Genomic DNA, 13,672 nt, shown 5'->3' with positions numbered 1-13,672 from the left:
AATAATATTTTAAAAACTAATTTTATGAGAAAAATAATTTCTTATTTTAATCGCTTTTTAAATTATATTTAGTTTTCGATTATTTTGATGAGTTAAAACAATTGCATAAAAAAAAAAACTTTTCAAAAAACAGCAATGTCTTCTTATAATAAAAAATTATTCTACAAAATAAGTATAATGAACGGGCCCATAAATAATTAAATATGCATGGTTTAGTTTATTGTTGACCATTGATCCAATTTTTTGTGGCATATAATTCTAGGATGGACTGGTCAAACAAGAAGAGTACTAAACACTGAAGAAGCATGGGAAGAGTACTAGACAAGGAACAATTTTGATAGCGTCTTTCTTTTATCTCCTCTGTGTGTGTATATATATATATATATATATATATATATATATAGATATCTGAGTTAAATATGCTGCAGAGTCCCCAAAAATGAAGAGAGACAATCGCAGAGGATTAAGGAGAAGGAACAAGACCGTGTTTCTGCCACAGGAATTGATCATTCAAATCTTGTTGAGGTTGCCGGTCAAGTCTCTTCTACGTTTCAAATGTGTCTCTAAGTCGTGGCTCTCTCTTATCACTGACCCTCACTTTGCAAAATCACATTTTGAACTAGCTGCCGCACGCACACACAGACTTGTGTTCTTTGACACTTCTTCTCTTATAACCCGATCCATAGACTTCAATGCATCCCTTCACGATGATTCTGCTTCTGTTGCATTAAACATCAATTTTCTTATTACCGATACTTGTTGTAATGTTCAGATCCTAGGTTCCTGTAGAGGTTTTGTACTTTTGGACTGTTGTGGAAGTCTATGGGTGTGGAATCCATCCACATGTGCCCACAAACAAATATCTTACTCACCTGTTGATATGGGTGTATCTTTTTACACATTTCTATATGGTTTTGGGTATGACCCATTAACAGATGACTACTTGGTGGTTCAAGTGTCCTACAATCCGAACTCGGATGATATTGTGAACCGTGTGGAGTTTTTCTCGCTCAGAGCTGATGCGTGGAAAGTAATCGAGGGTGTGCATTTGTCTTATATGAACTGCTGTGATGATATCAGACTTGGGTTGTTCTTGAATGGTGTCATTCACTGGTTGGCTTTTCGCCATGATGTATCAATGGAAGTTATTGTTGCCTTCGATACAGTGGAAAGGAGTTTTTCAGAGATACCTCTGCCTGTTGATTTTGAATGTAACTTTAATTTTTGTGATTTGGCCGTACTTGGAGAATCTCTCAGTCTACATGTTTCCGAAGCAGAAATATGGGTCATGCAAGAATATAAAGTGCAATCATCTTGGACTAAGACTATTGATGTGTCTATTGAGGACATTCCTAATCAATACTTCTCCCTAATTTGCTCTACAAAAAGTGGTGATATTATAGGGACAGATGGAAGAGCTGGGTTGACAAAATGTAACAATGAGGGACAGCTGCTAGAGTATCGATCCTATTCTAATAGTTCACGTGGACAACACCAGGTGGCTGTGTATTCAGACTCTCTACTTTCACTCCCTTGTGACAGTGAGCAAGCTGAAGAAGATGCGTAACAATAGTGAACGAGAAAAATTAGGTTGTGAAATATTTTCTAATACCTTTACTATTTTCTTGATACTTATTCTGTGTTATGATTTATGAATCCTTCTAGTATTATAGCATGAAAAAGTAATAGGCAAAGTGCATGACCTTATTACCGTGTTATTGTTTGTAATTTATATCCTCTCACTCTCTCACAGGAGTTTTAGGCTTTCAGCTTAAGCCCTAATAGTGATTTATGGCATTGCTAGCATGATATGTAGCCAAATCTTAAATTGGAACATTCAGTTGATAGCTGATAACACTATTGATATGAACTGGATACGAAGTTATTAATAATGTGATGTCCTATTTAGTCTAAGATACATGTCAACATTTTTGTGAAATCAGTACTATCAATCTTGGCTCCAATGCTAAATTAAGGGCGTTTATTTTCATATTTTTGTATTGATTTGCACATGATTTACCATAACTCTGATGAATATATATTTTATCAATATAAAATTGCACGTTTACTCCATATATTGGCATGAATATGAAGCAGCCAAACAGTGCACCAAAGAGGCAAGAATTACTCTACCTATTTTTGCTATTGCAGAAATGCTAAATACTTACTAATAAATAGGAATATATTAATCTTTTTCCTTTTGTAATGACTAATTTATTAAAGAATATGAATTTTCTAGTCTGACTGTGGAACTGTGAAGGCTTAGGAAAAGCATACTGTGTGGATTCATTATTGCCAATGGCACCACTAGGGAGGTTATGCCTTTCCTGTTTCTTTTCTCACCATTTCCTTTCTATTTAAAGTTTACAAATTTTTTTAACTGAGTTTCTCCCTATTTCTTCCATGAATATTGCAGTAGGAGTATCAAATTAGTCCTAGCTTATTGAGGTTGGTGATGATATTGTATTCAATGAACATCCATTAGGTAATTCATTCACCTACTTTTGGTTTATATGTATAGTTTTGGAGAATTTGATACAGAAAGGTCTATCTTTTGGAAGAATTGGTTATTAACATTTACAACAGCTTAATTCTTAATAGATAGATTTCTGGTTCAGCATGATATCTTGTTATGCTTTTGTTTTTTGTGTGCATTCTAAGAAGTTGGTTTGTCCTAAGCTTGGTATGTTGTTAGTTGTGTGTGTTTACCTGGGAATGCACACTATTTGCTTGAAGTAGTAATGTAAATGTCAACAAATAGTTGTTGTCTGCATCTCTTCCTTGACTCTTTCCTTTTCTTCCATTGGTGCTTAAGTTAAAGATGTAACATGATATACCTTTCATTAAAACCTTTCATTCTGTGTCTTTTTTATACAATACAAAAGGTAATTATTAGTGTTAGGAAAATATTTTTTTATACTTTTTTATTTTCTTCACAAACACTGTTTTATGCATTCTACTGTATAGTAGACGTATCAAATGAACCAAAAATGGTACAATAGGTAGTAATGAATTTTCAATTTAAGACCTTGTGTAAATCTCCCACCTCTCTGAAAAAATGAAAGACAAAAAGCTACAGCGCAGAAATGCGCAAAAAGGAAACAACACCCTAGCATCTCAAAAAATGATTTATTTTATTTTGTTTGACTCTTGTAAACTAAGTAAGGGAAAAAATGAGTAATTATATTGTACCGAAAAATGATTTTATTTGGCTCTTGTAAAATAAGGGAGAAAAAAAAAGTAATTATACTTGTTAATGAGAAAATAAATAGTTAATACTATTTTGGCATATTTGTGATTTATTATACATGTATATGCAATATTAATGATTATAAATTATAATACTTGTTATTAAGGGCTGAGATTACTTATTTTATCCTAAAAAGTAAATTACTTATTTTAGAATCATTATTTTACGTGGGAGTAAGACCAATAAATAACTATTGAATCTTATTATAGCTGCCAAGATTAAAACACTCAAGTCATGCGATGTTTTTAAGTAATTGTGAGACTTTGAAATCTTGATTTAATAACTAATTTGATCTTTAAATGATTTAATTTGATTCTTAAACTTTTAAATACTTCAATCAAATTTTTAATTTTAAAAAATGCTTCAATGAATATCTTTATGTTAAATTTTAGTGATTTTTCACTTATGAATAGTAATAATTTTCATTGATAGCGTCAATTTTAATTTGATGAAAATTATTTTATCATAGTGTCAATTTTGCTCACGTCTCTTATTCTAGCTTCCACCATAATTATTTTGAAAGTTATCCTAATGATATATTTTATAATTTATTAATATGCATGATTTGAGATTTAATTTCTGACTTAAACATAAACATAAAGTGATGATTAAAAGTATTATTTTTATGTGAAGACTACACCTCCTATAGGTTTTTTTTAACATGGAGGATGCATAAAAACACAGTAGACGACGAGTGTTAATTTAAGGTAGAAAAAGGAGAAGATTTGGAGAGAAGGGGAGTTGTTGTTGTTGTTTGTGCCGCGAAAGAGAAGGCAAGCAAAAAAGGTGATCCTGGGCGTACAAGACCATAACACCACCTTCCAGCTCACTCTCCATAAACCCTAACGCTTCGTCTAGGGTTTCGCTGAATTCCCCAATTTTCCCAACCCCCGACCGGACATGCTCCTTCTCCGATGGCCGTCGTAACTAGCAACGGCAAGCGCCGCCAACATTGGCCCTCCGCGAATTACCACTTTCCATCTCCCAATTCCAAAAGACCCAGACTTCCAACAATGTCCCAAAACCACGCGCAATCCGTGTTATCCTCCAGTAGTATCATTTCTAGAATTTCTACGTACCCCGAAACCAAGCCACCCCTCCATAGGGAGGTTCACGCCCCGTGTAGACCACGTAAGTTTGATTCTCCTGCCTTCAATAGAAGTGCTCATTATTATCGCAAGGAAGAGATTAGTCACGATGTGGGCAACTTGTTAAGTAAAAATTACCAAAGGGCGAAAAATTCCGCGTTAGCTAGCATTAGGTTTGGGGAAAAGGGCAAGGAGGTGATAGAAGTGGATGCTGATAGTTCCAAGGATATGGTTTCGGAGGAGGATTCGAGTGTGGAAGAGGTTCGTTTTGTGGAAGAAGATGGACGAGAAGTGCGCTCCGTGGTGACGGAGCACAAGTGGCAAGAGGGTGATTTGGTTGTGACTGAGGTTAAGGATTTGGATGCTAAGGATATGTGTGGTGGCCCTCAGCAGCAGTCAACTTCATCCGTGGTTTCTGAGTTGACTAATGGTGATCTGAATGTGGTTAATGCTGAGAAGATGTTGGACATTCTTTCTTTGACTCCGGATCATGATCTTTCCTCCGTTCAAGCCTACAAGAAGTTGCTCGATGCTCTTGGCCAGCGAACGGATACCCTTAACAGGCTGGAGGCTGAAATTAAAGTTAACGAGAAGCGTATGTCCACGTTTGAATTGTTGCGCCCGAAGAAGGAACTAGTAGAGGTAAAGACTTGTTAACTAACCCATCCTTGTATATTTGCTTGATTAGGCTGTAATTATTGCTTAGCCGTGTGTTTTTCTTTTTTGTTGTGTTGTTCAATTTTTATGAATGGGATGCATTGCAATGTGCCTCTGTGTTGTTTAGGCATATGAAGCGGTCTAAGTTTTAGTGCAATTTACAAAATTTTACTATGGCTTTCAGGAAGTTCCATTGGAACCTTTTATTCCTCTTACTAAAGAGGAAGAAGTTGAGGTTGCACATGCCTTTTCTACCAACCGGTACGTTTTGAAAATTTGGCTATATGTAATTCAGAAAGGCTCAAGCTGTACCATATCTTATTCATGGCCTGCTTCTACAGGAAAAAGATCTTGGTTTCCCATGAGAAATCTGGCATTGAGATCTCGGGAGAAAAGTTTCAATGCCTTAGACCGGGTGCATGGTTAAACGATGAGGTTACCTTGTTTGCTTATTGTTTATTTAACCTTTGTTGAATTGTTGAGGAAGAAAAGTTGATACCTAGCTATAATCATGGTTTGAAATTGTTGCACCGTGAAATCCAGTGATCTTATACCTTACCTTTGCAGGTAATAAATGTGTACCTTGAATTGCTGAAAGAGAGGGAGAGAAGAGAGCCACAGAAGTTTCTGAACTGTCATTTTTTCAGTACCTTTTTCTACAAGAGGGTAACATGCTTTTACTATCTGTATAAACTGAATAGTGCTTGCACACACATGCACCTGTCCACTGTGCTTTGTTAGGTTTCATTTCTTTCATGGAAAGTAACAGTAATGGAAATGCTTTCTGAGAAACGTCTTAACATGTTTTGCACAATGTTGTTAAATAACTGTTATGGTGCTGCAATAACGTCATGCGTGGCGTTTTTGGACCCCCTCTGCCATTCACCATCTGGTATTTGCCATCACATGGAGCTGTCCACCATGGAGCCTGCCGTGGTGCCGCAGCACCCATGGTGGAATCCCCCCCCTCTTTATTTTTTTCCCATTTCTTTCTTTTTATCTGCTTATTCTTCATTTGTTCAGATGTTTTTTTATCTCTTCTTTGTTTTCTCTCTTATTCTCAGTGTGGTTGTTCTTGTTTTTCATCTGTTCAATGTTTTTATGTCCTGTTTTCTCAAAAACTCAGAATTTAGTTCTCTGTTTTTTAGAGTTTCAGAATTTAGTTTTTTGTTTATTAGAATTTCAGAATCATGTTGTTCTATGTTTTTTTTAATTAAACCTATAATGTTGTTCCCAATTCTTATTCACATACAGGATTTTAGTCTATGATTCTGTTGTTTGTTTATGCTATTTTCAATCGATTTTTGCTGTTGTTTTCAGTGGATTTTGATGTGTGATGTTATATGTGTTTTATTCATTTATGATATTTTCATGGATTTTAGTCTATGATGTTATGTGTTTTTATCTATATTTGTTCTGCAATTTAGTCATATTGATCTGTTATTGATGCTTTTAATTGTGAATTCTACTTACCAGTTAATAAGTGGCAAGAATGGGTATGATTTCAAATCTGTGAGGAGATGGACCAGCCAAAAGAAATTGGGATATGGCCTACATGAATGTGATAAAGTAATCATGTTTAAAAAATTATCAATTCTTACTTTTCTTATAACCAATCAAATTGGTTTTTATGCTGATCTTTTACATTTTTTGTTCCCAGATATTTGTTCCTATCCATAAAGAGATTCATTGGTGCTTGGCTGTTATCAATAAGAAAGATAAGAAATTTCAGTATCTGGACTCACTAAGAGGAACAGATGCCCAAGTAATGAAAGTTCTGGTAATGTTTTTGGTCTATATAGTTTAACTGTAAGTTTCGTATTCATATCTGCACATTGCTTGTAAAAGGATTTTGGAAGTGATGACAGTGAGTCAGTGACAGCCATAAAATCTTATTTGGTTTCAATCATGAATCATCAGCACTTTCAATGATATTACAACACCCCCCCCCCCCCCCCCCCCCCATTTTTTGAAGCCATGCTTAAACTATTTGAAAATGAAAATTATATTCCTGCTTTGATTTGGATACAGCCTTTTAGTTTTCTTTTTAATCTTTGGAGAATCTCCTGTCCTTTTATTTGGACAAGTAACCTAAGAGTAAAATAAGGCTACAGCTGATGTATATCACATTAGCAGGTCAATGGTTAAAATTATGTTGAATTTCAAAACTAACCCAACTTTAATTTACACAAGCTGGTTATTGAAGAAAACTTGAGTCTGATGCATAGAATTCAATTTGATGGGTTGAACATCTTGTTTGTCCAGGCCATATTGACATCTGGTGAAGGCCAAAGATCATGCATATGTCTGTAATGCCTCAATCCTGTCATGAAGAATAAATTTAGGTGGATGAGGAAGCTAAACAAACAACTTTGACAAAAGGGAAATTGATAAAAAAAATGATAGAATACATAGTGTGTAATTTCAGGCAGCCTACCAAGACTGAGAACTTTTTTAAATTAGAAACTAATTGAAGTAGAGGATTTGCACAAAATCAACTTAATATAAATCAAAATATAATTAATAGATAAATCAATGAAGAACTATTGAATAAGACAACCACTAATTATTAAATAAATTTTGATTAGTGCCCAAACATTTATGTGTTGGATAGTTGACTACTTGACTTAGTATTTGAATTTGAACATTAAATTTTTGGACAATTGATTTAGAAATTGTGCCTATAAACATGCTTTTTTAGTTAGTTGTGGTTATGGTCCTACTAATTGTAAATTAGAATTATGTTTGATATTAGCTAGAGTTTTAGTTAACATGAGATTTTCATTATATGTTACACAAAATATGCTTGTCTTTACTGGTGTTAAAAGGTCTTGTTAGTTTTTAAATATTTTACAAACCTAATAAATGTGATTTACTTTTATTAGGTGCAGGTTTTTACCTAAAATTTGGTGCCTAAGTGTGCCTCTGGATTGTGTCAAGTTTAAAGACTTTTAGTTATGGAGACAAAACATTTTCAAGTTTTGAAATTACACATTTATGTCATCACTGTCACTATTCCATTAAGGAAAAAGTCTGCATTTCCCAGAGGACTTAATTAGATGGGGTACTCAGGAAAGATATATAGATGTATTCACATTTGGTTGTGGCAATTCCTGATGTTTATCATTGATGTCTACCAGGCTAGCTATATTGTAGATGAAGTAAAGGACAAGACTGGAAAAGATATTGATGTAAGTTCTTGGAAAAAAGAATTTGTTGAAGACCTTCCTGAGCAGCAGAACGGGTTTGTTTCCTTATCTTATGCAATTCCCTTAATGAATCGTCATTAGCAGTTGTGGAGCTAGGATGTTTTAGTAGGGGAGGCCAAATATATAAAAAAATTATTAAAGAGGATTTTTTTCTCTTTTATTGTAAAATTTTATGTGTTAGACAATAATCATTTTATAAATTTAGAATTATGATAATCATTTCATATGCAGGGTTGCATATAAAGTAATTTTATATGTAACATTAGATAACTAATTAGTCCTAGGGGTTCTCTACATGAAAGTTTGATTTTCTATGTTCTTTGAAGGTAGTCACGGTGGTCATTGGTTGTAGATACTGTAAATGCATATGATTTTTGTTCAACAGAGCTAGATGGCATGCCAATTGCCCAATAAAATTTGTTATCTAAATGATTGATTATTTTAAGAAATCGATGCTTGCTTAGCATTTGATAAAGACTTTCTGAATAGTCTAACAAAGATATTCTAACTTCTTCTATCTGACTCTCTTGGGAAGAATTTATTTATTGGCGAGCTTGGTAGGAATGAAATAAGTGATGTTTTTTAGACATCAGTACTTTACAAATACCATCTCAATTTTCATTCCGTTTTTTGTACCTCTGAACAGTATTTGCAGCAATTTGTGGGCGAATTATTTTCTAAATGCAATTGTATATATGAACAGGTATGATTGTGGGGTGTTTATGATCAAATATGCCGACTTCTATAGCAGAAACTTGGGGCTATGTTTCAACCAGGTAGGATATCATAGCGTTCCATTTCTGTAAGAAAATCATGCCTTTGTTTTCTGTTTATTTTATAGCATAGAAATATTTTTTTTTTCTTAAGTGATTGACTTGGTAAGTCATTCACCTGTTTGATAAGGACTACTTTCTTACTGCCAAGAATTTTTAATTATAGAACATTTCAACTTTCAGATCTTGTAGCTTTTGTATGTTGTGTATGGTGTGACCAATAGCTGTTATAATACTAATGTTTCCTCGCCCAATGGAACATTCTAAAAAGATCCAAGGGATCACATTTTAAACCTCGTCAAATTGGCTGAGGAAGCATGATTTTTATGACTAAATTTTCATATGGTTTCTGAATTGAATTCCTCTTTCCATAATTCCATTTGTAGGAACACATGTCTTACTTTCGGCGCAGAACAGCTAAAGAAATCTTGAGATTAAAAGCTAACTAAGCAAAAGAATATTCATTTGTATTTCCATATTGGATTTTGGTCATCAGAAATTGAAACAATCATTAATGTAAAATCAGTAGAGCACTTTTTGATGAAGGATCCTTCACTCCTGTCACTATCTCGACCTTAACCATTCAAAAGTTCTGGCATTTGTTAGATTGTGGACTGGACTGATTATACATATCATCCCGATATCCAGGTACACCATGTTGGTAGTGTAGTGTGTAGTGGGTTGTATATGCTACGCAAAGGTGAAATCATAGATGAGATGAGGCATTAGGTTGTGGTTTTAATTATGTAATCATAAATGTGCTCCCTCACCTTTTTTGGTGTCTGGTTACTATTTGTGTCCTTTTCTACTGAATTTGAACTTGTTTGTGCGGTGATGCAGAGTCCCTCATATCAGGTGCATTAAGAGCATTGAAGAAAACGGGGTATTACTTTGCTTTTGATTATGCTTTACTGATTTTATATGAAACAATGTTATACAAAACTTGATATCTGTACAAAACTTGATATATAAATTAATATTGGGTTTTCAACATAATTTTCTTTTTTTAAAAAAAAATCAAGTTCAAGTCAAGTTAAATGATTCTAAACACAGGCACACAGCCTTTGATTCATTTGAAGCACTGTTGTGTGTATGATCATTAGGGATCATAAATTGATTATTAAATATACATTGATTATAAGAATTATTCACGGTGAGTGGTTTGTGTGCGAGTATTTGTTCCCATGAGTTATAGGTATTTCATTACCCAGTTCATGTTGTATTTCGAGTGATTTCAACCCGGTTTAGTGTTAATATTTTCTTGAAAAGTATGTGTTTTTTTAACAAATGTATGTTATTTAATAAATATTTTGTATAACATAATATTATGTTTATAATGAAATTATTTATTTTAAAATATGCATTGTAAAAGTGGAGATACAGCGGGGGTTCCTCCAGGTGTGGGGTCGTATAAACTCAAATTGTGATGGTGCTGTTTCTGGTGGAGTTGCTGCGTGTGGGAGAGTCCTACGGAATCAGGCTGGGGCAGTAGTCGTCTTTGCTCATAATCTGGGAATGTGTTCAATATCTCAAGCTGAGATATGGGCTATTACTATGGGAGTTAAGCTTGCTTGGGATAAAGGTTTTACAAACTTGTATGTGGAATCTGATTTCAAATATGCTATTGAGATGATGGATGGTGTCTGTGAATTCTCCAACAACTGCTTCCAGTTGGTGAAATCGGCAAAAGATTCAGTGTGAGGAGAGACATATTCTTGGTGCCACATTCTCCGTGAGGCAAACAAGACAGCAGATGCTCTTGCTAAATTTGGCGTTGATGTTAGATGGTCAAAGTAAAGTTTTTTATTCTACTCCTAGTTTTCTTTCTGCTCATGTTTTAGCTGATGTAGCTGGTATTTTTTTTTTTCCCTTCCTCCTGATTTTTAATAAATTTTTTCTCTTGGGACCTTAGCCTCTCTCTTGCACCAAAAGAAAATTGTAAAATATTCCTTAATTTATTTTTTGAATTACCATCACAGTGGTGTAAAGTATCATTATTGATGAGTAATTTTTATCAAAAATTTTGATTGACTACCTTTAATAGATAATAATATGATCGTGGGCCGTGATTCATCATTACATGCGACTATCTCCACTAGAGAGAGAGAGAGAAAAGAAAAGAACAAGCAAATCCACTAATACTAATATTATAAATACTACAAATATAATAGTAAATTATCTAAAGGATAAAAATCAGATAAAATTCAAAAAAATTACAACTATAACTATTTTTACATTAGATTAAATCATATTTATATCAACCAAGAAAAGATTGGATGATATTTAAATAAAGAAAATCCATAAGAAGGGTGACCGAGGAATTTGAAAATCCAAGTTCGTAGTATAATTGTTTTACTTTTCATATTATCTTTGTAGGTAGGAGCAACCTGCTTTTGACAAGAAGCAGTTTCTTGTCAAAAGCTTGACGAAGAGAAACTGAAGCTGTTTAAAAAGCACATTGAGGGAGCAACTAAATCCCTGCTCTCCAAGATCAAGGATCTTCAGTTGTAAGTGCCACCTGTTTATTGATTTGTCTGGGTTAACATGTTCACATAATTCAGTTTTTGTCTTTAGTTCTTAGAAATTGTCAAAATCAATCTTACGTTGAAGCTTTTATATATAATTGCAGCTTTGTTGGGGGAGAGCATGATTGATGATGGTAGCTATAAGGATGGGGCTACTGATCCCACATTGCTGTGCTTTGCATTTGCTTTGTGGGAGGTCAAGTGCACTCACAATCTACACCTTTTGAAAGTTTCTCAAGCTTATGTTCTTGAAAGAGATATGTCATCTACACCTTTTGATTAAACATAATCAATACTTACAAACAATATCTGTGGGGAACCTTTAACACACGCATCTCTACTTATTCATACTTGTTTAATCTTAAATAATTATCATGTATAGTATAATATTATGTACCAAAAAATACAAGAGACTATTATTTGAATGTGTTTGGTTTTGATTTAAATATAAAAACTATTTTTTCTTAATTTCTCGAAAAAAATATCAAAATAAAACATTTTAAAAACTTTAAATATTAGAATAAATTTTTTAAAATTTAATAAATCAAATAAAAGTAATTACGTCTTTCAATTAGTTTGATGTGAAAAAACAAATAGACATTCATTCACAACGTTATTCCCAACACATGGAAATTTTATATAAATTTGCATTTTTTGTTGGGCAGGAATTTAAAGAGTTTTATAAGCTGAAAGCCTCCATTTTTTTTTTATCGTTGTTAAGAATGTTCTTGTCAGTATAATTTTAAATATTTGATATAAATATAAAAAAAGTTATAAATTACAATTATTTCTAATGTTACTTGCTTCCATAATTAATTTTATAATTAGATGTTGTCTATTTTATCCTAAATAAAAATGAAGTTAAATAATTCTATCACTTGTTGCAATTAATACCTACATATCCAAGTGGTGGAATTCTCTCCTGTACTTTAAAATAATTGGTTGTAGGTATTAATTGGACCAATTGGAGATGTGATAGGATTGTTTAATTCTATTTTTATTTGAGGTAAGTTAGACAACCTCTTATAATTATAGTCAATTTGCGTTGATGAATTGAGTGTGTTTTTGTTTTGAAACGAGTGAATGAACAAACTGATTTTAACAATTTACATGAAATGGCTAGTTTAACTTTGTAAAACTGATCTTTGTTTTAAGTTATGTAAGAAAAAGAAATAGTTTGTTTTCCTTTAATATGAAATAGTGATCTTTGTTTTAAGTTATGTAAGAAAAAGAAATAGTTTGTTTTCCTTTAATATGAAATAGTTATTCATCTTACGTTCTTACTTGTCTACAAAACAGGTTGTAAAAAAAATCCTTAAAGTTTAAATTTGTTATTGAGTAAAAGACAGGAGATTAATTTTATATTTTGTAATCGAAGTACAGCTTTTTTTAGGTATATTTTTTGACACATATATATACCAGGAAAATATCTTAGCAGACTCAGATAGAGAGAATGGATGAAGAATTATTTTATTCTATATGATCCTTTTTAAGCCCCTTTTCAAATCATTCATGAATTGAGCGGCATCTGGTGGATGATTCATTAACGTGATAATGAGACGAGGTTATCGACAAAGTCACGTGAAATGAAAAGGCGTAAGAGAGGGTCTACATGTTATCAACTTCGATTACTGAAAATGCCATGTTGGACTTTGGTGAATTAAAAAAAAATCAAGCTTTAGTTCAAATTAATGTTCCTAATTAATCGTTGGATCTCTAATCTCCCATGCTTCAAGCCGAAGCAAAGACTTTTGTTCAAAAAAGAAGTGAAGCCCAAGGTATGACATGTGATGCACTATTTGAAAGGGATTTTCATTTTCTTTTAAAATAACAATATGTCACAACGAGGCCAAAATAATACACCCACCCGGCCATTTCTCATACCTTTTTTATTTCTTTATTTGAGATTAAATAAAGATATAAAAAAATTAGATTTTTCATGTTAAAAATAAACACACGTTTTATAAATAAAAAAGAAGCTTCAGTCGTGTGATTATATATTGGTTTAAGAGTGATGCACCGTTGTCATCATAATTTAATGTACGCCCCAATGCTTTGCGTTAATCATATAGTATTTGAAATACCATATGGCTTCTTTGTCCGTTATACAAATAGTTAAAATGTTATTCGATTAGGCATTAGAGTAAGACTGACTTCACCAAATGAGTAG

General features: G+C 33.0%; 2 protein-coding genes across 7 annotated transcripts; both read left to right on the top strand.

The window, feature by feature from the left end:
* Positions 1-439: 439 nt before the first annotated feature.
* LOC100806184 (F-box/kelch-repeat protein At3g06240) lies at positions 440-1,635 on the top strand. The gene has a single exon (XM_003528591.5). It carries the CDS (start codon positions 440-442, stop codon positions 1,565-1,567), a length of 1,128 nt encoding a protein of 375 aa, XP_003528639.1. The 3' UTR covers positions 1,568-1,635.
* Positions 1,636-3,902: 2,267 nt separating this feature from the next.
* LOC100805645 (ubiquitin-like-specific protease ESD4) lies at positions 3,903-11,868 on the top strand. 6 transcript variants are annotated; one of them, XR_005892403.1, is made up of 11 exons: positions 3,903-4,980; positions 5,180-5,256; positions 5,337-5,430; positions 5,563-5,661; positions 6,472-6,564; positions 6,656-6,775; positions 8,136-8,239; positions 8,908-8,980; positions 9,818-9,860; positions 11,354-11,484; positions 11,607-11,868. XR_005892403.1 is itself a non-coding variant. In XM_006583962.4 (10 exons), the coding sequence occupies exons 1-9, from the start codon at positions 4,165-4,167 to the stop codon at positions 9,839-9,841; spliced, it is 1,500 nt and encodes a 499-aa protein (XP_006584025.1). In that variant the 5' UTR covers positions 3,903-4,164; the 3' UTR covers positions 9,842-9,860; positions 10,350-10,998. The 6 variants fall into 6 exon arrangements, 3 of the variants coding, with proteins under 3 accessions (XP_006584025.1, XP_040873368.1, XP_040873367.1); XR_005892402.1 differs by having other exon boundaries at positions 9,818-10,770; XM_006583962.4 differs by lacking the exons at positions 11,354-11,484; positions 11,607-11,868 and adding an exon at positions 10,350-10,998.
* Positions 11,869-13,672: the final 1,804 nt, after the last annotated feature.

Source organism: Glycine max, chromosome 7 (assembly GCF_000004515.6).
Source record: "Glycine max cultivar Williams 82 chromosome 7, Glycine_max_v4.0, whole genome shotgun sequence".
Taxonomy (NCBI): domain Eukaryota; kingdom Viridiplantae; phylum Streptophyta; class Magnoliopsida; order Fabales; family Fabaceae; genus Glycine; species Glycine max.
This window is presented reverse-complemented; position numbering and strand designations above follow the sequence as displayed.

Coding starts and splice junctions, on each gene's coding strand:
- LOC100805645 (XM_041017433.1), top strand. CDS start 4,165: ATGGCCGTCGTAACTAGCAACGGCAAGCGCCGCCAACATTGGCCCTCC. Junction 5,431..5,562: donor GTGCATGGTTAAACGATGAG/GTTACCTTGTTT, acceptor TTACCTTTGCAG/GTAATAAATGTGTACCTTGA. Junction 8,240..8,907: donor CTTCCTGAGCAGCAGAACGG/GTTTGTTTCCTT, acceptor ATATATGAACAG/GTATGATTGTGGGGTGTTTA.
- LOC100806184 (XM_003528591.5), top strand. CDS start 440: ATGAAGAGAGACAATCGCAGAGGATTAAGGAGAAGGAACAAGACCGTG.